Consider the following 26,508-nt stretch of genomic DNA (forward strand, 5'->3'; position numbering starts at 1 on the left):
AATATTGTTGTTTTAATAAAATGGCAACTTTACATAGATAGCTTACAATTTGTTTTTGTTCATTCAGACAATAAAGTTTCAGAACCGAAATTGAATTTTGATAGTTTGATGATATTGTGGTTTTAAAAAAGGTGACATCTTTATGTAAATATACGAAGACGGTGTACCAATATGTACATTTGTACATACAATTAAAGTTTTGACAACCCTCTGTAACAGAGGGGAAAATTACATAAAATTTGTATAGATTTCTATACATTGGACTGTAACTTAGTAAGTTTGGTGGGGAGTCCAGTATAAACTATCGTGGGAATGAAGGTAAACTGCTCCCTTCTCTTGAGTTAACACTGTCTGCATGCTTTATTTTGGTGAAATATTTTGGAAACTTGAAATTTTATGTAAAGGTGACTTTTTCCTATTTATACATGTTTCTCACCATTTGTCATAATATCTTAAAAGTGATGGATTGGTTTGTCATTTAAAAAAAAAGAAACATCTTTTTGAAGATACCATCAGTGACATGATTTTTTCCAGATTTGCCCACAGACCGAGTGGTTGTTAGGTCATGAGAAAGATAGAATTAATGGATAGATACAATGTATGATAAAATGATATTTCCATAATGTTTGAAATACGAACGAAGTGCCTTTTCCATCTGTTTAAAATTCTTGAGTTGGAACCATTGTGAGAACATCTTTTTTTGAAAAATAGTCCTTTTTTTTCTCCTTCTTTTTAACTGATCTACAGTCAGGGTTGGATGATTGGGATGCGTGGAGTGACAAGTCAGATGCATCTATATCTTCACTAACGAAATCTACATCTCGTGACATGAGTGAGGAAAGCAAGTCAGGAGGTGCTGCTGGGGAGGAGGGGCCAGCTAAAACTACCCCTCAAAAACAGGGCAAGGTAAGCTATATACAATTGTATATTCAAAAAGAGTATTGAAGGCCAATGATTTAATCCCAGGATGTGTCAGCTTAACAGTAGAGTCGGATTAGATATTATAACGTGTGTTATGTACCAGTACATGTAATTACTTGCACCAGTGTGTGCGCATACTAGTGGTATTTACACTGCAGCGCAATACCGAAAACACTATTGCATACCTGCATGCAAGTGATATGCAAATGAGGATGCAATCGTTTGATCTACACAAAAGTGTGTGATTGTATAGTGTAAGTTTTATGGAATTTTGTTGTTTCGGATAAACATGGATGTAATAATAAGTTAACAGAATTCTCGCTATCTGCAATACAATTCTATGCATCGCTAAGGAATCAAATGGAACGCAGTCTCGCGACCACACTTGCATTTGTCGACACCTACACTTCTGGTCGCCTATGTCAATACACATGAATGTTTCTTCCAAACAGTTTAATTTGTAACAAATAAGATAAACGCAAGTTTTAAGCTCATATAATTATGGAGGTGGGAAATTTAAATATGTACAGTATCTTTCCAGAGCAAAATTACAGGAGATGTCTACAACTGAAAATGGGAAAGAAACATTCCTGTGTATTAGCATAGCTGACCGGAAGTGTAGTTGTTGACATTAGAATGCGTTGTCGCGCGACTTCGTTCCATTTGACTCCACAGTGATGTGTAGAATTGTATTGCAGGTAGCGAGAATTGGAAGGAAGTCATTTTTAAACCATCTGGCACTCATACATGTGTATGGCATTAATTGTTTTACTTTTTTGGATTTTATAGCTTGAAAGCTTAGCTAGAGAAGATCTCATTAAGTATGTCAAGAAACAAGCAATGCTGATTCAGAAAACTAAAGCTAAATGTGATGGTAAGTTTTGACATTATTTGCAGGGGGCTAGGCGTGACAAGGTTTATTCTGATTTGATGACAAATTGATTGAATCAGTTAAGAGCACTGCTGCTTTCCTCGATGTCTAATCAGTATGAAGAACATCCCTGATTTACATTTCTACAGAATAACAAGGGACAAAGCTTTTAAGAAACAGTACTATGAGGTGATGATACCCCCAATTTGAGCGAGGGCGCTGTAATTTCAATTTCCTGTTTGCAGTATGGAATGGTCTATTGATTGTAGAATTTAGACTGACATACATTGTGTATACCTTACTTTTATAACACCTTAGAATTACATGTACCTATCCTTTTCAATGTTTTTTTTACAAATTACCTACAAAATTTTAAGCCCCCCCACCCCCCATATCTTTCTATATAAGTTACATTTACATCAATTGTGTATTAATTATTGACTTTGAAAACATAGCGTTTTGAAAGTTGCATATTTTTGTGGCCAAGCAATATTTTAACTGTGCATATTATATTTTTGAGAATAATTAAATTATTATGTATTTTCAGAATTGAATAAGAAGTGTGCAGATTTGGAGAAACAGAAAAGTAGTGATTCTACAGATGGTGGAGGGCAACAAAAAATGAAGGTAATACATAACAGTAACCTCACTGCACATGTCTATCATTGCATTAATGTTTTACAGTACGTTTGATTAAAAAGATCACATTACACAACATTGCATGACACTACGTAAGTTGCATGTATATATAATTACATAACATTATGTGTATTCACATCCAGTTTTAACAAAAAGCAAAGAGATTGTTGGTGTGGTCTAACATACAGTCAATCTGATTGGTCAGAAAACATTGAAAAAGTTACCCATAATTCCTGTAGTGTATAATGATGAGGAAATGTAGTTGTGTATATTTTTCAATCACAAGACCTCCATGTATCGGGCTTCTCATCGGCCTTTTATCATGTACCAGTATTACTCTCATAATACCATGTTGCCCCTGGCAACCATCCAGATTCAGTGAGTGAAGATGTATATATGTGAAGATAAGTTGTGATATGAACACCATCAAGTCATCACCACAGGGGAAGGGGGTGCCATGTGGTATTAGTAGGATATACATGTATAACTCTGGTAACATGCGTCTTTTGTGTTTCATTTACTTATTTCTAACTAACTGTATCCCATTTTTACAGGAGTTGGAAACGGAATTATCCGAATTGAGATCTGAACACAAAGAATTAATGTCAGCATACAATGGTGTCCAACAACAGCAGGAGAATGCTATACAAGAACATGAAGTATGTCAACCGAGTTTTCATTCAGATCTCCAACTTTTCCTATTTTACATTGTTGTGTTTCAAAGTTGAAAATTACAGTCAGGAAAAACAGTAGACTGTAAGAAACTAGTATGATATAGCTTAGTTTGTATTGTGTTGTGTTGTTATGTGTTGTGTTATGTTATGTTATGTTATGTTATGTTATGTTATGTTGTTTTGTGTTGTGTTGTGTTTTGTTTGTTGTGTTGTGTTGTATTGTCTTGTGAAGTGTAGTGTTGTGTCATGTTGTGTTGTGTCGTGTCATGTCATGTCATGTCATGATGTGTCATGTCATGCTGTAATGTGTTGTGTTGTGTTGTGTTCTTAAGTTCATTTATTTACATCTTAAAGATAAAAGATCTTCAAATTTGGTGTCTTTTTTGTTGTATATGAAATCATGCAAAATATTTGAATAGAGCACACAACAAATTAAAATTTATCCACAGTTAGATTGAAAATTGAGGTCACTTTGGAGTTAGCTGGTTGGATGATAAAAATCAGACCAAAAAATACTCATCCTTATTATAAGTGAGGAAAGTTTCATTTAAAATTATTATTTTTTCTCCCTCAGGAAATGGAGCGTAAAATCAGTGAATTTGCAGCAAAATGCAGTGAAAGTGAAGAACAGAAAAAACAAGTGCAGGACCAGTACAATATAGCATTAAAAAAAAATAAGGTATTTATAAATATAAATCATAACATAAGCAGATTATGTCATGTTTGATGAAAATGTTTATGTAAATAGTACAACAGATGACCTACATGTACGTCACAGCTGTTGAATTATTTCATAACAAACACATTTTTATCCCTGTTTCTCTTTTCTATTGCCATTTGTCTGTTTTAGACATGATTTGCAGTGAATAATCTTTGTTATACACTTGGAGCTATAGAAATGAGTACATGTGACAACTTTCACTTGGAAATTTCCATCTGTTATCGAAGTTGTAATATGCAAATTTTGTGACAGTATGTAAATATGTACTGTAAGTTGCTTGGATAGGGTAAAAATTTCTGTCGAATTGCAAAAAAAGACACGCTATTTTAGCATCATGTACTTTTTGTGATGAATATTTTTTGCACAAAGCGCATTCTATAAAAACTTAAAAAAAGAAACATTCTGTATCTTCTGAATGGCAGGGTTTTTCATTTTATGGACAAAGTCTAAATGAGTTACAAAATTAAGTGAAAAATCCTGCCATTCAGAAGATTACAATTTGCATTTTTACACCTGGGATAGAAGTCTCCTTCTTAACATTCAAAGTTCTTGATAACAGGCAAATATTTGTAACATCTGAGGATTAGGTACAATGTATTGATTTGCATTGGGCAGATTTTAATTGGAAATTTCCATCTGTTATCAAAGCTGTAACATGCAGGTTTGTGACAATATGTAAATTAGTAATAGGTGTGTCTTTGGTTGGCATAGCATGGGACATGTAGGGGCTTGGTCTGCATGAAGTTTTGTCCATTTGAGTCATGAACTGGAATTCTTCTAGAATTGAAACCAACAACTTCATGAAGAGGTTTATTGTATAGTAATACCCAGAACAAGGAAGTCATAACCGTATGTTTCTCTCTCTCGTTTTTTTTTAATCGTTAGTACTTATCATATATAGTGAATGGGTTTCATTTAGTACAGGTCGAGGTTTCGGTTTACTAAGATAGACACAAACTAGAACTTTTGATGTTGAATGTGGTGGTAGCTAGATAATGCATTGATATTGAGTAATAGTGGTGCCTTTGTTGTGCGAATATCATCACCCTGTAATCTAGTTAGTGTAAACATGGGATGTTGCAAGATCATGGAAGTCATCAGAAATGCCACCCTTCAGTGAATATGTCTATTGTACTTTTGCTTCTACTTCTGTACTATGTATACATCCAAAAAGGATTATGATCACATAGGCGTAAAGGTGGCAGCGTCCTTTAGATCTCACCCGTATTGAAGTGAGCACAGCACTATCTATGAGATCGGTGATATCAATGCTGGAGAGGACAGATTTGAAACTGTCTCTTGACTTTGATTGTTGAATGGGCAGTGGTAAGAGATTCCATTCTGGAATTGTGCCTTGAGAGAGTTTATCAACATGTCACAATTGGTACAATAGTTTTAGAAGTTTGTGTCTAGCTTAGTAAAATTGAAACCTTGATTTGCTGCTGTTGTATTGGTGATGTACAGGTAGGACTGGGGTTTTGTGATCGAGTGCCAGGCACACAATTTCAGTCTAATTATTAATTGCTAACCAATTTGCGTTAGTTGGATGCAGGAAATAAGTTCCCCTTTCACCATGCATGATGTACATGTATTGTTTAAAACCCTCGTCACATTCAGTGTAATGTATATATGGTTTGATGTATGTATCTGGTGTTAAGGTGACATTTTCCTCTCCTTCTCTACCCCTTGGTTACTAGGATATGGCGGAACAGGTGGAATGCATGCAGATGAAACAGGAAACCATGACAACCACTTTCCAGTATCTGCAAGAAGAATGTCAAACACTGACTCAACAAAATAAAGTAGGCATAGAATCCAATGAACATGAGATGTGTGTGTAGAGGGAGAGAGGGAGGGAAGGAGAGAGAGAGAAAGTGAGTGTCTCCGTGTGTGACACATAGATGGACTCAGAGACAGACAGATTGACTCAGACAGTTCATAAACCAGTTGACACATAGCTGTAGGACTTTGTAGCACACTGTTGTAAATAGCAAAAATGTCTGTAATATGCTATAACGTGTATGTTGGTTATGATATATATAATTAATAAGTTAGCATATGTTGCACATAATATCTATGATGTTATAAATATACAAGAATTAATGTTGCACCTGGAGACATTGAAACGAAAGGTATTATAAATTTAGAAAATATATTATGAAAGCTATATAAACATATGACAGCTCCAGATGTTGAGAGATTTGAAATGTTTATGAAGTATGGTCGTACTTAAGTGAAATATTGGTCAGTGCTTTGTATGACATATTTACTATTCTATCAAAAAAACCCAAAAATGTCTTTGCAAGGCAATATTTTATGTTTCTGTTGACTCGATAGCACTAGTAAGTATGATGCCAAGTTATGCATGTATGAGTGAATACGGTTGTTTCATTTTGAATATTCCAAAGGTGGGGGCACAGATTGTACTACATGTATAAGGTTTGCCAGATTATTATTCCAATAAACGAGTTGTAATATGCCATGTTCTGAATTCAGAAAGATGAACATAACCAGACCTCATCTTTTGACAAAATCTGCAAGTATTGAATTGATAAGATGGATAGACAGGCTAAAATATAATGTAGACAGACTGGCAGGTGAGCATGGAGGCATACACAAAATATCAGTTGCACATGGACCATGGCCATCATTGCACAATAAAGCTGAGATTGTAAATATCTAAAATAACAAAAATGTCAAAATCTTTTTCAAAATCCAGTCTTTTCTTATTGTAGATTTGTGTGTAATTACTTGGCTAAATGGTGTAATGCATATGATGTGTGTGAGTTCTAGAAACGTATCTGTCAACATGAACATTGGTGGCTCATTTCTGTAGCGAGAGTGTCGGGTGATAGATTGTTGCAATAGGTTGCTAAGGGCGCGGACACACTCACTCATGCCACCTTCTCTGCACAGGGTATGCAATCCAAATTTAAAAATTTTACTGTTTGCACATTCACAAGCAAACAATCCATACAAAAATTTCTTTCTTCTTTTAGGAGTTAACAGAACAAGTTGAAGTGTTGACAGCTGCTAGAGACCAAGTCATGAAGGCAATGAAGACGTTAAAAAAACAGCAACAAGGAAACTCTGATGCCAGCATGGAGTTACAAACACAGCTGGAAGCCATGGCAACCGAAAAAGATATCGTGAAGTCTGAACTCCAGCAAGCCATTGAGAAGATCAGCGGAGTACAGGGACAACTTGAAGATGTTAGTTTTGAGAAAGAGAGGCTTCAAGAAACAGCTGCCAAGCTGGAGGAGGAGAATAAAGGATTGGTGTCAAAGGTCGAAGAGTTGGTGCAGATACAAAGCGAGCTTGAGGGGATGAAGGAAAGGATACAGTTGAAAGATGAGGAAAATGAAAATTTGAAATCAGATCTAGTGAAAGTGAGAGAGACTAGTGAAAGTACTGAGGGACAGAAAGAAGAATTGCAGAAAAGGTTAGACGAGCTGGTAGCTGAGTTGGAAAGTTTGAAACTAGATAGCAACAAGGAGAAAGGCGAAAAGGACCAATTTGAAGCTGAGCTGGCGAAGGTAGAAAAACAGAAAGCAGAAGTCCAACAACAGTTTGATGAAATGAAGCTTCAGAAAGATGCAGAATTCGAAACGCTGAAGTCTGAGAAAGATCAAGTTGATGTGGAGAAGAACGAGTTGGTCGAGAAGTTCGATAACGTGGTTGCAGAAAAAGAAAGATTGTCTGCTCGGTTGGATGAAATGCAGCATGATCAAGAAAGATCAAGTGGTGAATTGGAGGAAGAGTTGAATAAAGCAAGACAGGAACGAGATGAGATAAAATCTGAAAAGGATGATGTTGTCCAGCAGCTTGAGAAAGTCAAACAGGATGCTGAGAGTTCTCTCAATGAGTGGAAAGCTAAATTTGATGGTGCTAATGCTAAAAAGGAGGAGTTGACGTCTGAGGTTGAAAGAATTGTGGCAGAAGCTGAGCAAAAATTGGAAAGAGAACGACAAGAAAAGGAGACATCTGTAAATGAATTGAAGACACAGCTTGAAAGTATGCAAAGTGAAAAAGCTAGCCTGGTGTCAGAACTTGGACAGGTTATAGGGGAGAGAGATGACATTGTCGGTGAGTTGGAAAGTGTCAGAGCGGGTACTGAGAAGACAACGTCAGAAGTACAGAACAAGGTGAAGAATCTACAGGATGAGAAGAACGCTTTGACTGAACAAATTCAACAACTGAAAAATGAAAATGAAAAACTTGGACAAGAGATTTCTGAGTTGAAGGAAGAGCAAGGAAAAGCACAAGATGGTCTGGAGAAGGATCTTGGAGATCTGAAATCAGAACGAGATGAGCTTAGAAATCAAGTGGAATCATTGAATGTGGAGAAAGATAATTTGAGAGCAGAGGTGGAGAATGAGAAACGTGATTTAGAGAAGTCCGTCAGTGATCTACAGGAAGAAGTAAGGAGTACATGTGCAGAGAGAGATCAGATGAAGACGGTGGTCGATAGTTTGACAGACGAAAAAAATAAGTTGGCTGCTCATCTGGAAAATCTGCAGAAAGACCAAGAAAGTTCCTCTAGCGAATTGCAAGACACGCTTGAGAATGTAAGAGGAGATTTGGAAAAGGCGCAGGATGAGGTGAAAGTTAAAACAACTCAACTGGAGAATGCAGAGCAGAGATTGGTTGAAGTTTTACGAGAAAGTAATGAGGGAAAACAAGAGCTTGAAAATACAGTGTCATCTGTGACTGGGGAAAGGGATGAGCTGAAAGAGAAATTAAAAGAGTTAGAAAAACTACATGTAGAGTTTGATGATTTACAGAAACAACACCAGTCACTGGAGGAAGCTAACCAACAACTAAAACAAGAATTGGAGGAAAGTGCAAACAAATATACAGAGGTCAAAGATCAACTTGGTGTGATGTCAAAGGTTAAAGAAGAGCTCGAAGAACATCTGAAAAATCTGAAGGAAATAATGGAAAAGGAGCGAGAAGAATCGGAGACAAAAATTACAACTTTAGAGTCAGAAAAGGGCAACTTGTGTCAAGAATTGTCAGCACTGAAAGAACAAAAACAAATGGCAAATGAAGAACTGCACAACGAACTGACTAAGATAAGAGAAGAGAAGATCACCTTGACAACAGAATATGAAAGTCTCACAAGGTCAAAGGTTGATGTAGAGACCAGATTGCAAGACATTGACAAAAAAATAGAGACTGTACAATTGGAAAGAGATGAACTGTTTACGTCAAAGGATAAAATTATTCAAGAAAACGATGAAAAAGTGAGAGAATTGGAAACTAGAATAAAAAGCATTGAAGAAGAAAAAGAAACTATTACTGCTAATTTGAACACGCTGAAAGACCAGATTCAAAATCGTGAAGCTCAACATGAAGCCACTGTTCAAGAAATGAAAACAGAAGTTTTGAATGTAGGAACTGAAAAAGAAAAGTTAGTGACTGAGTTACGTCTGCTAAAAGAACAAAACCACGACAGTAACGAGAGTGGACAGAAACTTATCACAGAGATATCAGAGTTGAAATCTCAGAACACGCACTTAGAAAAACTAAAACAGGACTTAGAAGAGCAAGTGAAAGTTTCTGTACAAGATTGTGAAAAACGAAAACTTGAACTTACTCAGGTGATTCAACAATCTCAGGAACTAGAAAAGTGTCTTGAAAGCGAAAAAGGAGCAAAAAGTAAATTTGAAACAGAGTTAGGAATGAGCAAAGAGAAGCTCCAACAGTTAGATACTGAAAAATGCAATGTGGAAACTCAATTGGAGGAATCAAATAACAAACTTTCAAATCTCCAGGAACATGTCGATAAGATTGAGAGTGAGACGAAGAGTTTGACGGACAAGTTAATGAGTGTGGTCGAGGAAAAGAATGGAATTCAGAAAGAATTGGAAAACGAGAGGGAAGAAAGAAAGAAAACCGAGGAATCCATTCAACAAATGTCAACAGAGAAAGGAGAAAAAGGAACTTTGGAAAAAGAACTTGGTAGGAAAGAAATATTGTATTTGTATTTCTTGCATTGATATTTGTTGAAATGGTACCGCTCAGGTCAAAGGTCAATATTTGTGTCATGTTTTGGGGAGTTTATTGAACTTGTTTAGAGTGCCTGTTTTAAAAATGTTTGTCTTTGATAAAGCTCATCATACATGTCCTATATTAGTCTAGTAATTGAGCCTTTGGTTTTCTAAGATAGCCACAAACTAAAACTATTGTCACAACATGTTGATATGACAGTGATAAGCTATTGAATGGACATTTGTTTAATTATAATCTCAGTAGGGAGGCGTCCGCAGAGTTTTATTGACAGAGTTACATGAACTTACAGTGTGCTGTTTTGGGACTTACAGTGTTTACACTATCTTAATCACAGGGTGATTAGAATTGCGCGTTGCTTATGAAAAATACAAATTTAACTCAGTGTGACATTCTCTACATATTTTCAGGTGCAATCAAGAAGAAATTACAAGAGACAGAAGAAAGAGCTCAAAAGGTCAAACTAGTTGCTGTGAAAGCCAAGAAAGAACTTCTAGAGGCCAAGAAACAGGTATGAAGCTTATAGCAAATGTGTACAACATCGGAGCAAATGATCACAAGTAAAGGAAAAGCACAGTGTGCTTCCAATTTAGTCATTCGGGCTGTCTTTCTGCCATTCTTTGTCTTTTTGTTTGTTTGTCTCTCTGCTTGCTTGTCTTTTCTGTTTCCAACATGTCTAAATGGTAAATGCATGTGTGTGCATTTGTGTGTGTGTGTGTGGGGGGGGGGGGAGCATGTTATTGTTTGGCAAGCTGGCTCTCTCTATTTGCAGTCTATTCAGCCATCAAGCCATACACTTGTATGTCTTATCTTTCTATCTATCTATCTATCTATCTATCTGTCTGTACGTACGTCCGTCCGTCCGTCCGTCTATTTATTTATCTATCTATCTATCTATCTATCTATCTCTATCTATCTATCTATCTATCTATCTATCTATCTATCCATCCATCCATCCATCCATCCATCCATCCATCTATCTATCTACATTTTTTGTGTACCTACCTGTCTATCTATATCTATCTATCTATCTCTGTCTGTCTGTCTGTAATTTTTTCTTACGTTACCCTTCACTCAAGCAACCATTTATTTTATTCCTACTTCTACTGTACACAGGTGGCATCTTTGTCTGAGGAATTATCCACATTGGGTTCAGAGAAAGAGGAACTGCAGCAAAAAGTAGAAAACATTGTAAAACAGTCAGATGACAACATGAAACAACAGGGAGACAGTTACCAGGTATGGAAAGTAATCTCAAAGTGTTGGAAAAGATATTGTACATACATACATACATACATACATACATACATACATACATACATACATACATACATACATACATACACACACACACACACACACACACATACATACATACATACATACACATACATACATACATACATACATACATACATTCATACATACATACATACATACACACACATACATACATACATACATGTACATACATGTACATACATACACACATACATACATACATGCATACATAGAACAATATTGATTTCAAACGGAGAAAGTTTTTGTATTCACTTATATCAGGTTAAATGCATGAATGTAAATAATAGAAAACTTAATATATATTTCGTTGTATATTTGGCTATTGTACATGTAGTTTGACTTATATGAACATACGATTGAAGGTCAAGACCCTTTGTGTCAGTACTAAATAACTATCCCTTTTTAATTCTAAAAAATTACTGACCCATGAGAATTGCACAGCTCAAATGTGTCATAATTTAATTCGTCTCGGATAGAGCTGTAAATGTGTCTCGGATGGAGCTGTAAATAGGCTGTGGTTTCACAACAAGTTGAACAGTGGTGTTTACAGTACTTACCTAACGTTAATATATGTTTATAAATTTAACTAAAAGTATACATTGTATACATTGTATACAACATTTAATATTTACAAAAAAATGTAATATTGCAGAGTCTTCAGAGAGAGTATGATAAATTATTGGATGATATTGATGGTGATAAAGAAGTGAAAAAAAGTCTAGAAAAACAAATACAAGAATCTGCAGATCAGATCAAGGTAGGTTGTTGTTGTTGTTGTTGTTGTTGTTGTTGGTGGTGGTGGTGGTGGTGGTGGTGGTGGTGGCGGCGGCAGTGGTAGTGGTGGTGATGGTGGTTGAATGATTAAATCGTTTGCCTTTTACATGTACATGCATCACTACAGTTGGGGCTTCAAGCCCCAGTCTTGGTTTGATCAATGGGGAACACCACTACAGGAGATAAAAATATTTTCATACAAATGTAAAAAAATGTGTGTTTTGAAGTTATTTCATGATTTTACTACACCTACAATTAATTCTCCAAGCTCCAAGTAAGAAAAGTGTCATTCAGTTTGATTCTATTGATCAACATAGGCTTTTTCAAGATTCTCCTGTTTCCCCCTGCTTTACACTAATCTCTTAGGGGATACCCTCACTGGACTGTTTGAGAGACAAGTTTATATATTTAAGGCATTTTCATCAATTTTGGGTTCTGGAGAATCGTTTCATGATTTCACATCATGGATTTTGCATAAAATTGTATGATTATGATTTGGTTTCTACTACATTTTGTATATCTCTACAGTATTTCCAGTCTTTGTCAAATGATTTTCTGTTACTCATTCTTCGAGAGTTATTGCTGTAAAGTTTTATATAGCCAAGTATCTGATTCAGCAATTTAAAATTTTTGTCGAAAACATTGTGAGTACTTTTAGATGAATTGGGTTATCAAATATGTTTCTGTTAATTTTATTGTAGAATTTGAATGAAGAATTGGTAATTGTTAAAAAAAGCAAGGAAGAAGCTGAATTCCACCGAGAAGAACTTGAAAAACTGAAAGAACAGCTACAGCAGTTTATCAGTGAACAAGAAAGAGAGAAGTCACTGACTGAGAAAGAAAGAGATTCTGAAAGAATCCAGAAAGAACATAAAATTGAAGAGATTACAGAGGTAATGTGTTGTCATGGCTACTTCATCATTTGTATGTACAGTGTACTTGTCACTTCAAGGTAAAAAAAAAAAATGAATTTTGGAACTATTTTTAGTTCTCTGTTTCGTTGAGGGACTTACTCTTGGTTTATTTGCTGTACACTTGTTGCTAGTTCCAAGATGGACTGCATCTTATCATACAATGCCATGTATTCTGCATGTGCAGGAGGGTTTGCACTTGCTATTCAGGGAGATGGTTGTTAACTCACCATACCCAGGGTTTAGCAGTAAAATCTTTCGCTGTCATTTATGGCATGTATACTTAGGTTTATTAAAATCAGTCACAACTACAGATATCAACATGTCTTTATTATTTCAAAATGGAAATGTTATTTCAAATGTAATAAAGTCAAAACAAGCCTAAATGTAACAACATAAGTGATGTCATCTCTTAGAACTTGAAAATTGACTACTGTAAATGTACATTTTACGATATTACCGTCTTCAGCTAGTTCTCAAAGACTAAGTTTCACTAATTACCAGACAGTACACTGTGTTCATTTATGAGATATGTTTTCGCTACTACATATTTTTGCAGTTTTATTATCTAGCGAAATTAGTGAAAATAAGTCTTAAGCGAAAATTTCCAGGTTTACACTGTTATGTGGTGTGATTTTAGAACTTTGAATACAACCTACAGACTTTAACAATACAAACTGTACAGTATTTTATTTTGAAGAGACTGGCATTGCTGGTGGCTGAGTGGTTTGCTCTTGTGTTGAACCTCGGCTCAAATCCACCCAGCACAGTTTGCTGTATAAACTATAAGGTCATATTGTATTTTCTGAATTAGATTATCAAATTAGTTTTGTATTTTGTTTTTCAGCTGAAAGGTAGAATCAGTAACTTAGAAGAACATTTGTCTAAACAGAAACAAGAACATGAATCAACGATACAAAGATTGGATGCTGCACAAAGGGTAGGATTTATAATTTATTTGAAATAATATCAGATTTTTCATTTTCAAGGAATTCTACACATTATTACGTATGTACCAGTGATTACTTAAACTGGTCCACACATTGCACCACAGTGCAATTATACCAAAAACATTATTGCTTACAATGTAATGATGTTTACGGATATTTCCTGTGTCAGATAAACCTGCAATAATAACAGAACTCCACAATGTGTCAATGTGAGTGCACTGGGTTTTTGCACTCATGATTGTGGTACGTTCTGCTGCACTTTCACATCTTTGCTTATGCAATTTCTTTTTATAGGAACTTTCACAACAGAGTGAAGTTCTGCCGCTGAGAACACTGCAAGCGCTCATGCAAATACCTCAAGTATGACGCATTTACATTTGTAAACGTGTCATGGGGTTCTGTCATAATACCACCTTGCTTAATTTTGTCTTGGTAAATTCAAGATATATTTGACAGCACAAATACAAGCGAGTTATTTTGAAGTTGATCCAAGCAGGAATGTACTCACTCTCCAGCCAATTAAGGTATCCAAAAACCTGAAAATGTTTGTTTATGTACATGTATGTTCATTTTTTTAGGAAGCATCACATAGCAACCTGATGGATCTAGAGATAGCAGATTATGAGAGAAGTGTGTCTAGTTTGAATGCTATTATTACTGATAAGGAAACCAAGTTAACAGATTCATTACAAGAAATTGAGAGACTGGAAAAGATTAATGAAAACTTGCAAAAACAGATTGAGATGAAAGAAACACAGAGACAACAAGCTGAAGAGAGAGGCAATAAAATGAAACAGATACTAGTGAAGACTAAGAAAGACCTTGCTGATGCTAAGAAATGTGTAAGTGTTTGAAATTAAAATTATAGGAAACCTTTACTTTTGGCAGGAAATGATTCTCAAAGCAATTAATATGACTTATGTGAAGAAAACGACTGCTCGTTTCTGACAGACAAATTGCAAAAAACAATTAAAAGATAATAATAAAAAAAACAGAAAGGAAAATAAGGCATCAGAGCAGTTATTTAAAATTTGTTTTCCAAAAGATAACAACTCCACAAAATATGTGTGCCATATTGAAGCTCCTAGTGTATTTGTGAGCATAATATGGCTGTATTAGTTGCCATGACAACATGTTTTTTTGTTTGTCGGCCATCTTGGATCACCATGATTATGCTATGATTTACAGGAGAGTGAACAGAAGAGTAGTGATGCTGCCCTCAGAGGTCAGTTAGAGCATTTGACTCAACAATGTGAAGATTACAAAATGCAGATAGCTGATGCCTTGGCACAAACTCAGAAATACCAAGAACAGGTATGTTTACTTAAAGTTGCAATCAAATTTTAAGAATCTGACAGTGTAAGAATTGAAAAAGGGAACAACCATCAGAAAACTGCATATGCATTTATGGTCAAAGCAAGGTGGTTGTGACAATTATACCAGAAGAGTTTAGCTCATAAATGTTTACACAAAGTTACAGTCAAAGTCACCAAATCTTATTTTATCAAAATAGTATGACACCAATATCATTTGACATATTTTTGTTCAAAAATTGAAACTTTTGAAATTGCTCTATTCACTAATTTGGAAAGGAGAAATGTCAGTTTGTATCACAAATGAACTGTCGGTGCAGTCTAACTTGTGCCTGCATTTATGCACATTTTGTGTTTATTTTCTGTTTGACAGCTGTATTCATCTAATGAGGCACATCTCCGTACGACAAGGTCTCTAGAATCTAGGATATCGTCCCTACAACAGGACTTAGAATTATCTCGAACTGAATTCATGTCATGTCAGACAGAATATGAGAGCTACAAGGTAACAAACAAACAAAGAAACTGAATTTATATCATGTCAGACAGAGTATGAGAACTACCAAGTAATAAACAAGCAAACAATCATGTATGATGACTGCAGTGTTTTTGCTAAGGTTGGGGAACCCTGGTAACGGAAAGGGAGAAAGGGGTAAAACTGACAGTGTTTTCCTATAGAGTCTATGGTGATTTTGTTTTGGAACCCTGGTAAAATGAAATGACAACCTTGGTAGATTTTACCTACTTACCACCCTTAGCAAAAACACTGACAGACTAAAGTACCTAAGGTTGTAATTGTACAATACACTTTTATATTGTGTGATATTCCATGTAAAAGTGAGGAAAGACTTTGTCTTATTACAGTGACTCTATTTGTTCCGTAAAGTGGCACAAGCTGAATTTATTTTATTTTTTTCATTTAATTTTTTTTTTGCCAAGTTTAACCCTTTCATTCCTAGAGGCGACATTGGAATAAATAGAAACTTGATTGTAAGAACATTTTCTAAAATTTAAGAATATTACTTCATTGGGAAGTAATATTTCTTGAATTCTGATCTAAAATAAAGTTGATCTTTTTCCAAAAATTACAGAGAAACAAGAATTTTTGTTCAAAAATTTTGGCGGGAAAGTTTCTAGCCCTGAAAGGGTTAAGTGGACATACTTATGTTAATGTTGCTGCATGTCTTCTATAACATTACAAATGTGTTTCAGGCATTGCTAGAACATTTAATTTCATAATAGGAATTTCCTGGACATGTTTGATATGTATGATACATTATGTCATCGGGTTATTTATGGGTTATATTATAAGGAATCTCAAACTCAACTAACTTGATAAATTTTATTTGCATACCATCATTTGCATATTTTTTGCATTTTAATGACATGATTTGCATTTTGTGTTAGGTGAGAGTTCATACAGTATTGAAATCTCAGAAGAAAGAGACTTCTCAAGTTAACACAGAGGTGGAGAAACAAGAAAAAGAGAGACTGGAAAAGTGCATCGAACAGTTGAAACATAAATTACAAGAAACTAAGTAAGTAATGGTGCTACTCTTGTCATCTTTTTTTCTTCAAATATTTGAGATGCCAAATAAGGTAATCATGTGATCTTAATGTGTATTATTTACTGTTACTAGGAGATCATGTGATCTTGATAAAGCCTTGTGAGAAACACTACCATTTTTACCCCTTTCTCCCTTTCTGTTAGCAGAGTTCCCAAACCATAGCAAACACACAGTTGATGATAGTTAATTAATTGCTTGCTTGATTGATTGATTGATTGATTGATTGATTGATTTGTTTGTTTGTTTGTAGTAATCATCTAACAGCAGCCAATACAGAATATGAATTGCTTCAGGATGAACACGATAGATTAATGCAGAGACATAGTGATATGGTACAGGATCATTTAAGGAAAGAAGTCTCATGGAAAGAAAGGTATGTCAACTTTTCACTTCTCAATATATTATTTTTTAACATTTTTTTTTATTTACATCTATTGGAATATCTGATGAGAGTAAATGTACTAGGGAAAAAGTACTGCAACATATTGATACATAACTTGCCCTGTTGCAGTAGTTTGTCGTTCATACTTTGATTGGAAACACTGTAATACAACATCAGCAAAAGGCCATGGTAAGGCTCAAAAAATTCTTTCGGACTGGTTTGATATCTGGCCAGCTATTTGGCACTAACACCTGGCTGGCACTAACACCTTTCCAGCATATCTTAGCAACTGGGAGGGTTAAACTTCATGCATACAGATAACCGCAATTAACACCAGGCTAGCTCAGTGTTAACCCTGGGTGATACTTGCATCTCATCAACATTGTGAGCAACGGGAAGATTGAATGCTTGCACCAACCCAATGTTAACACCAGGCTAGCTCAGTGCTCACATTGTGCTTGCACTAACACCTTCCCAGTGTTAGCAAGGGTTAATACATGCACAATGTCAAAGTTAAGACCCTGTGTTAGGCTAGAATGAATCTTAACCCAGAGCATACCTGTGTTCATATAGAATTTTCCAAGTACAGTGTCAGCCTATGTTTTAGACCTAGACAGACAGATGTGAACATGTCAAGTTTTGTGTTTATCGAGACCCAATGAAATGGGGTTGTTAAGGGTCAATGACACTTCGGTAATTGCATTATGTTGACATTAGTATAAACACCAGACAAAAATTTTGTACCAGGCCATTTTTAATCTAATTTCCTCATTTGATTAATAATATAAATAATATATCTCATTATCTTGCAGGTTAGAGAAGATGCAACTTGAAAATCATTCAAACAAATTAGAAAATTTGGAAACCATTCAAGAACTGACAACTCAAAATGAAGCTCTGACTAGTACTTTTAAGGTAATTTTCGGTAAAATTTTCGTTTATTGTTTTTGAGATGTATGTTTGTCAAGTTTAATATAAGGCTTTTGCTTAAATAATTTTGAAAGAAAATGTAGAATCCATGAAAAATTTATCTGCAAAACTGAGAGCTACTGCAGAATGGCTGTGTACAGCAAATATCAACCCCCTCCCCCCAAAAAAATGTTTGTACTGCAAAAATCCATTATAGACAAAGGCATTATGTGTGTCAGCATGAGTGAAATTATCATTTTTACAGCGTGAACAAGTAGATTTTATTCCCCAATTTATTTCTTCATTCAGCCAAGGAAAATACAAGTGACCCAAAGGTGGCCCTTGTCACTACGAGTTGCTAGACTAGTAGCGACAACCTTATGTCATGAGTATCTTCTGGCTGAATGAAGAAAAAGATCGAGAATAATATAATTATACCCTCGCCAATAATGAACAAAATTTTTTTAAAAAAAATGGGGGAAGTAATGGCAATTTTGAGTGTTTTGACTCGTTTTTTGAACACAGTAGAACTAATGTTGTGACACAGACATGCATTGTCATGACATAGAATGACCATAGTATATGTTATATATTGTTTTTTTTGTTGAACCTAGCTTGTGCATGGTATAATAACTGTTTAATACCCAGATATAAAGAACTGTTAAAAAAGTCACCATGGTAAAATAAGGAAACAAAAAAGGGTAAATGAGGTGTTTGGAAATAGCTTGTAGCTTTCTAGTGTGACCCTTGGTATAGAAAACTGATCATTTAAATTCCTAAAATTTTGTTAATTATTAGGAACAAATGAGAATGATGCAGGAAGACCATCATAGAGCAATGGAGAGTATACAAAAACAACTTGAAATTTCTGAAAATGAACTTTACAAAGTACAACGTGAACAGCAACAGACTCAAGTACACATTGCAGCATATATGCAGTCAAAAGAGAACCAACAAGATATACTGATCCATCCAAAGGAGGAACGGGAATCTGGAGAGGTTTGTCTTTAGTATTCTATATTCTTTGAAAAGCTTGTTTCCAAACATGTGATCAAAACGTACTCCTCTGTGTACTGAAGGGTAGATGTCTTTCATTTCTAGCCTGTATTTGCTTGTAATAATGTTCGTAATTATCAGTTGGCTGTGGTGTAAAAGAGTTATTGGCATATTTGCTTAATTACCATTCAACTATTCCAGTATATAGAAGGATGTTGACAGCCTTCCTATCACTAGGGAGTACACAACAGTGTTCCAGGAAGCAAATCCCCCCAAAATCCTGGATGCGGTTATAGTCATTGCACCATCAAGTATAGGGAAGGGACTGTGTTGAGATATAGCGCACTACCACTCACCACGGATTAGTCAATAGAAGATGAACCATGGCAAAGATTATATAAAAACATTTGTGTGAATTTATGAGTTGTATAATGTTAGCTTGAATTTATGGAGTTCAACGTCTTCCTCTGACCCTCCAACAGAATGGAACATCCTAATGTGCAGACAGCCAATCCTGCAATGATTCTAGTATCCCCAAGTCTGTTATACCATTACACTGTTACAGAACATTCTTAAAGACAAGTGAAAGTTTTAGAAGACAACTGCTTGGATTTCATGTCACCACTTGTAAGGAGTAGATGATCTGGATGTGCAATCGGTCAATTCCCAATATTACCAGTACCCTACCTAGTCTGTCTGTTACACAACATTTACATTTAGAGCAGTTACTAAGTATGACTTTTGACAGTTTCTTTTTTTCATCCCTCCCCCCTTTTCAGGGAATGGAACATCCTGATGTGGAATCAGCCAATCCCACAATGACACCAGTACCCCCGAGTCCATCTGTTATGCCACTAGACCAGTTACTGAGTAGTAACTTGGATGAAAAACAGAGTGTCACCAGTATTGCCACATCAGCTGAAGAAGAGAATCTAAAACAACAACTGACGCTTGCAGCTAGAAAGATTGAACATTTCACCGAGGTAAGAACAGCCATCTTTTTGCAAAATTCAAGAAAATTGAAGAGATCTTTTTTGTTGTTGAAAGAATGAATGTTCATAAACTCTGGGTTCATACTTAGTAATTAAATTTCTACTCACAGAGTCAAAAGGTTTCTTGGAAGCAAATGCCAAAGTTTCGCTGACATCTCGTCAGCATCAGACTGATAAATGTGTAAAACATTTGTTATTGTACGTACAATAACAAACATTGTACACATTTTTAAAAGCTTTTTTTTTGGGAATGTATTGAGTTACAAGCAAGAACTTGGCATATGTTGTCTCACATTGATTTTTCAAGTAGGACTCCATGATAACAATTTTTGATAAATTAAAAATCCAAAATAACTACCCAATCCTCATACATATGACAACTTTAAACCACATTCAGTGTGCCCTCTAAGCCAATTTGATGTGCCACTGACGCACAATTTCTAGTGACGCACCAAAATTTAGTGTTCCCCCATCTCTTACTATGTGATGACTCACAAGAAATCCCAGTTTTTCTCAACAACAAAATTTGGCTATCATTAGAGGGCACACTACTGACATGGTTATAGTGTGCTACATGTCAGGGTAACAATTGTAGCATGAAGCTTGATGCATGGTTTATCTGACTAAAATGGATATTGTGACAGAACACTTTTTTACTTGCGTGCATTGTGACGTTTCTGTAATTTTCTTGATAGATAATTCATGAGAATGAAGCAACCATCATGACTAAAATGGATATTGTGACAGAACACTTTTTTACTTGCGTGCATTATGACGTTTCTGTAATTTTCTTGATAGATAATTCATGAGAATGAAGCAACCATCATGAGATTAACAGAACAAGCCAAGGTTCTCAAAGATGAAATCAGACGATTAGAGAGAAATCAACAAAGAGAGAAGTCAGTTTCTAACATGGAATATCTGAAAAATGTCATGTTGAAGGTATGTATTTCAATCAACTCCTATAAAATACATCAAGACATAATTTAGAGTTCTTTCAAAAGAGGAGTGAATTAAAATGTTTACATATATGCTGATAGAATATTAATCTAAGAATTGGTTTCCAAGTTTGTCTCCACATTTACTACAACAGTGACAAATATTGCTCTTGTTTTAGATCTTAAGTGAGAAAATAAAAAGGGGAACATTAGACCAAAAGAATGAAAGTTGTTTCTGGTTAGGACATTTTGTCGAAAATGGTGCGATGATGCGAATTTTTTATTTTTTATTTATTTATTTTTTAATTGTCAACAAACCTATCACTCAATCTACTATTTATGGCAGTTACGGTTCGTTTTATTTAGTAATTTGGAGCAAGTGTGTATGTGGGGCAGATGTCATTTGCTTGCTCGTGATTGGCTCTGTAGTTGTCTTCACTGAAGTAGGGAGGGTTATTTTTGTGTTTCCACATGGATCTACAGATTGCATGGGTTGGACAAACACACACAAAAAAAGACCAATGCGGGGTGGGGGTGGGGGGGGGGGTATTTAAGTTATGAGCGCATTGACCAGAAACAATTCTTTTTTGGCCTTATATAAACATTAATGCAACTGTTTTATTTATGTCCACATTGTTCAGTTTATGACATTGCCACCATGTGACGAGAAGCAAAGACTGCTACCAGTTATAACTACAATGTTACAACTCAGTACAGAAGAGAGAGACAAAGTAGCAGCTGCTGCACAAGGTAATATGATAAAATTATTGCACTCTAATGAGATATATGATAATTATTGACTGCTTTTTCATGGGGTAACCATATTCCATTGCATAAGGTAATATGCATTTATTGTACACTAATGAGAGGGTGATATATGATAATAATTGATTGCTTGTGTAATGGGGTACATTTTTTGTAGGTATTAAACCATTTTCCATTGCATAAGGCAGCATGCATTTACTGCATGATAACGGGGGTGAAATATGATAATTAGTGACTGCTCTTTAGTGGGGTATTTTCCAGTGCATAAGACAGTATGCATTTATTGCACACTAATGAGAGGGTGATATATATTTATTGACTGCTTTTTAATGGGATAAATCAAACCATTTTCCATTGCATAAGGTGATATACATTTATTGCACACTAATGAGAGGGTAGTATATGATCTTTATTGACTGCTTTTTAATGGGTAGACATCAAGCCATGTTGTGCGTCACAAGGTAATATGATACAATTATTGCACACTAATAAGTGGGTGATATGCAAAAATAATTGACTGCTTTTTGATGGGGTAGGTATCAAGCCGTCTTAAACAGTTGAAGAAGGGATTTTAAAAGCCCATGTCAGACATGGATTTAAAATTTCAGTGTGAAAAACAGTTGGTAGATTTGGTGGAAAAGTATGTTCCCATTTTAATTGTTGTGGGCCCCACCAATAAGATAGTACAAAATGTGAAAACCTGGGATCGAATCCTGAAAATCATATTTCTTGTTCATTTATTCCTATTATTTGTCTTCCCTTAGCTGAAGCAGAAGAAAGCCAAGGTGGTGCTGGATGGAGTGGTTATCTACATCGATGGTCTGGTGGTATCGTCTAACAGTTATCAACATTGATGGTCTGGTGGTATTGTCTAATAGTTATCAACATTGATAGTCTGGTGGTATTGTCTAATAGTTATCTACATCGATAGTCTGGTGGTATTGTCTAATAGTTATCAACATACATCGATAGTCTGGTGGTATTGTCTAATAGTTATCAACATTGATAGTCTGGTGGTATTGTCTAATAGTTATCTACATTGATAGTCTGGTGGTATCATCTAATAGTTATCAACATTGATAGTCTGGTGGTATTGTCTAATAGTTATCAACATTGATAGTCTGGTGGTATTGTCTAATAGTTATCAACATTGATAGTCTGGTGGTATCGTCTAATAGTTATCAACATTGATAGTCTGGTGGTATTGTCTAATAGTTATCAACATTGATAGTCTGGTGGTATTGTCTAATAGTTATCAACATTGATAGTCTGGGGGTATCGTCTAATAGTTATCAGCATTGATAGTCTGGTGGTATTGTCTATAGTTATCAACATTGATAGTCTGGTGGTATCGTCTAATAGTTATCAACATTGATAGTCTGGGGGTATTGTCTAATAGTTATCAACATTGATAGTCTGGTGGTATCACACCGATGGTCAGATGGTATCGTTTAGTAGTACTCTACATCGATAGTCTGGTGGTATTGTCTCGTTAATATCAAAATTGATGGTCTGGTGGTATTGTCTAGTGGTTTTCTACATCAATGGTCTAGTGGTATCGTCCAGTGTTTATGTACATTAATTGTGTGGTGGTATTGTCTAGTGCATAGCTATTCAGATATTCTGGATATTTACATGTGTCTGGTGGTATCGTGTAGTTGCAAAATGTCTGGTAGTGTAGTATAACCAGACAAAACAAAGCAATCATTCAAATATATGTAACTACTTATCAGAAGCAAAGAATTTGATTTGTGTGGCCACCAACTTCAGTTGTAAAATATTCACCAAAATAATGTGTGCTAAACATTCAATAAACTTTGTAAAAAATGGATATCAAAAAATGTTTATTGTGTGGCTTTCTGTTAATCGTATACTTATGTGACATTGTTCACTTTTCAGTGGTGCCACACTTAGCGGGATTTCTTATTGTGGATACTCATTTATTAGCACACACCCGCATTGAATCTGGTTTCCTATGGTCGCCGCTCCTTCTCTTCAGCAGCTCCTGAACTTTGGAACTCTCTACCCCTGGACATTAAAACCTCTCCCAATGTTAACATTTTCAAAAGACGCTTGAAAACCCACATATTTCAGAGAGCTTTTTCATCTCCTTTCTAACGCTAAGCGCCACTGAACATTGTTTTCTTTGGATATTTGGCGCTATATAAATTTATTAGATAGATAGATAGATTGATGAATTTTTTTAGTTTATATTGGTGCTATGAAGTGTGAAAATTAGATAGAGAATGTCTGGAGAAATAGGGGCAAGATTTTCTCTCAAATGCAAGGAAGAGTGCTAGCTGCTGATAGATGCTAAATAATTCTTTATAACTCCATGGTGCTGCTGACTATAATGTGTTCTCGATGCCACTGCTACACGTGTTGCCTGATTATCCTTTCAAAAAAAAAAAAACTTAGGTTAATTTTATGAAGCTCTTTTGATGCAAAATCCATGAATTGCAGGGCAATACTCTGGTAAGAGTTGCAATAATGATAATTAACGGATATTGTTTTGTCAAATATGTGGTCGTTGAAACTTGTGTTGTAGCTACAGTTACTGTTACTGCAAGTAACATCGACTCATTTGTTATGGAATCATTTATTTCTGTAAGTAGAACTCGTAAGATAAAGCCCACAGGTAAATTATTTTACAATAACAGTGGAAGATTAACATGATGAAATTAATGAATGAGAAAGAGTTGAGTAAGAATAATAGCAAGCACTTGGCCAGGTAGATATTTTATTGGTATATCTTTATTGACAACTATCGACATGTATGATTACTATTTCTTTGTAAGATTGTGAATTGAAGCATACTCCAAGCATTCTGTTTTTATTGTCGTAGTCTAAATTTTAATACTACTGCAGAAACAGCTTTTAGCTCACCAAGATAGACATGAATTAAAAATTATATGGTAGGTGACACAAGTGGGTGACATCATTGCCTTTGTTGTTAAAGTTGCCATGTAGATGAAGATTGCATATTTATTTTTGATTTTTTGATTTGTAAAGCATTTTTATCATGGCTTCCTACTTGACAAATCACTATGAAACAACATAGACCAAGTTTGTGTTTGTAACTCAATAAATTGTAAAAAGCTTTTGTACGTACAATAATAAACATTTTACACAATTATCAATCTATTGCAATTTATCGAGTTACAAACAAGAACTGATGTTAACAAATGTTGTCTCACATTGATTTTTCAAGTAGGAAACCATGATAAAATTGTTTTATGAATTAAAAATTCTGAAATAGATACCAAATCCTCATCCATATGGCCACTTTTCATTACTACTGCAGAGACTTGTACCTAATAATGTAGACACATTCCTTGAATAGACTGCTAGGTGAAATTCAGGGAACATAAAAGTTTGCTACAATCATTCTCTGGTGATGACATTCTAGGACATGTGGCATAACCGAGGTACCCACAATTTACTATTACTAAGTCTTGATATGGTGTTCCTTTTTATGGCTTTAAAAAATTATGTCATATAAATTTTTCTTTTTTTGTAAGAATTGTTTGTAGGATGAAGATTCTTTGACAGGAAGGAATTTCTTGATAAAACCTTAGAAAGCCAATTTTCCGGTTCCAAGATGCATTGCAGGAGAGCACACCACTTACGTTGTTATATTTTTAGTCTTGCTTGTCTTTATTACTTTTGAAATAACATTTTCATCAGGAAATGATAGAAAGACATGTTGACCTCTTTGATTATGAGTGATTTTATAGAACAAAGACTTAATGCCATCAGTGACAGAGAGGGATTTTATGGGTGAACCCAGAGTACCGTCTGGTGACAACCATCCCGCTGAGTAGCACATGCAAACCCTTCAGCTCGTACATAATACACATGATACATGGTATGGAGAGACGCGCAGTGCATCTTGGAACCGACAACAGGTCTATTAGAAACAAATTAGACAGGTCATTCTAAAATATGCAGTGACAGATATTTCAACTTTAAAACTTTAGACTGCCAGGACTTGCTTTAAGTTTGCGATAGTTTAAATTTGAAATTTAATATGATCAGGGAATGCAATGGAAAAAACCCCAAATCAATCACAAACAATTATTTCAATTTATAGTAATCTGTTTTGATGAATTTTGTGTATAATGAATGGCAATGAATATAGCAGGGTTGTATGACCTTTGACACTTCATACTGTCATTACAGTACTTATGTATTTTGACAATTTTCTTTTTGAGATTTGGTAATTTCTGTTACCAAATATGGTTGGAAACTTGGAATGTGGAAATTTTCTTTACCAGATTCTGTGCAATAAAAATTTGGAAAGGGATGAACTTTTGACTGTTATTTTCTGTATGATTATCCAAAAATATGCTGTAATACTAGTATGAGAGTGTACATTCTCATTTACAGTAAACACCTTGGTAATGATAATTAGATTTATAATATACCTAGTGATAATGCTGTGCCATGATTTGCCGGAATCAGTCACGTGATAGGAAAATAGAATGACTATTTCCCTAGGGAAATAGTTCCATCAACTATTACATGGTCACGTGACCACCGCGAGTTCACAGCAGGTCAAAATGGCATCTTCTGAGGATGTCGTCTGCCACCGAGAGTTCACAGCATGAGGTATATTATAAAACACATATTGCCTGGCCTATATTCGGGCTATAGCACCCGTTCATTACCCCCTCGTGACTGTAAGTTACCAAAATCATATGCTATAGCATGTGATTCTAGTAACTCATAGTCCCTCGGGTGTAATAAACGGGTGCTATAGCCCTCATGGCCAGGCAATATGTGTTCAATATTTTGCCAATATTTTGCTTTGTTCAGCCAAGTAACAAATGAATAACCTAAGGGGCATTTTCACTATGAGTAGCTAGAT

The 26,508-nt window shown here is 35.2% G+C and overlaps 1 protein-coding gene across 3 annotated transcripts in view; it reads left to right on the forward strand.

Moving 5' to 3' along the window:
- The window catches only part of LOC144442845 (uncharacterized), a 28,153-nt gene extending 2,218 nt beyond the window's left edge, over positions 1-25,935 (forward strand). For 2 of the 3 annotated variants that reach the window (XM_078132230.1, XM_078132229.1), the window contains exons 2-24: positions 748-906; positions 1,711-1,795; positions 2,340-2,419; positions 2,986-3,090; positions 3,680-3,784; positions 5,524-5,628; positions 6,826-9,790; positions 10,249-10,349; positions 10,955-11,077; positions 11,793-11,897; positions 12,616-12,807; positions 13,673-13,765; positions 14,354-14,617; positions 14,964-15,089; positions 15,462-15,593; positions 16,496-16,626; positions 16,907-17,029; positions 17,851-17,953; positions 18,746-18,946; positions 19,723-19,926; positions 20,734-20,877; positions 21,515-21,623; positions 22,403-25,935. In XM_078132230.1, the coding sequence (XP_077988356.1) occupies positions 829-906; positions 1,711-1,795; positions 2,340-2,419; positions 2,986-3,090; positions 3,680-3,784; positions 5,524-5,628; positions 6,826-9,790; positions 10,249-10,349; positions 10,955-11,077; positions 11,793-11,897; positions 12,616-12,807; positions 13,673-13,765; positions 14,354-14,617; positions 14,964-15,089; positions 15,462-15,593; positions 16,496-16,626; positions 16,907-17,029; positions 17,851-17,953; positions 18,746-18,946; positions 19,723-19,926; positions 20,734-20,877; positions 21,515-21,623; positions 22,403-22,476 (5,748 nt within the window). In that variant the 5' untranslated portion in view covers positions 748-828 and the 3' untranslated portion in view covers positions 22,477-25,935. The remainder of the gene's footprint in view (positions 1-747; positions 907-1,710; positions 1,796-2,339; positions 2,420-2,985; positions 3,091-3,679; positions 3,785-5,523; positions 5,629-6,825; positions 9,791-10,248; positions 10,350-10,954; positions 11,078-11,792; positions 11,898-12,615; positions 12,808-13,672; positions 13,766-14,353; positions 14,618-14,963; positions 15,090-15,461; positions 15,594-16,495; positions 16,627-16,906; positions 17,030-17,850; positions 17,954-18,745; positions 18,947-19,722; positions 19,927-20,733; positions 20,878-21,514; positions 21,624-22,402) is intronic. The other variant, XM_078132232.1, reaches the window with a different exon arrangement.
- Positions 25,936-26,508: the final 573 nt, after the last annotated feature.

Source organism: Glandiceps talaboti, chromosome 11 (assembly GCF_964340395.1).
Source record: "Glandiceps talaboti chromosome 11, keGlaTala1.1, whole genome shotgun sequence".
Taxonomy (NCBI): Eukaryota; Metazoa; Hemichordata; class Enteropneusta; family Spengelidae; genus Glandiceps; species Glandiceps talaboti.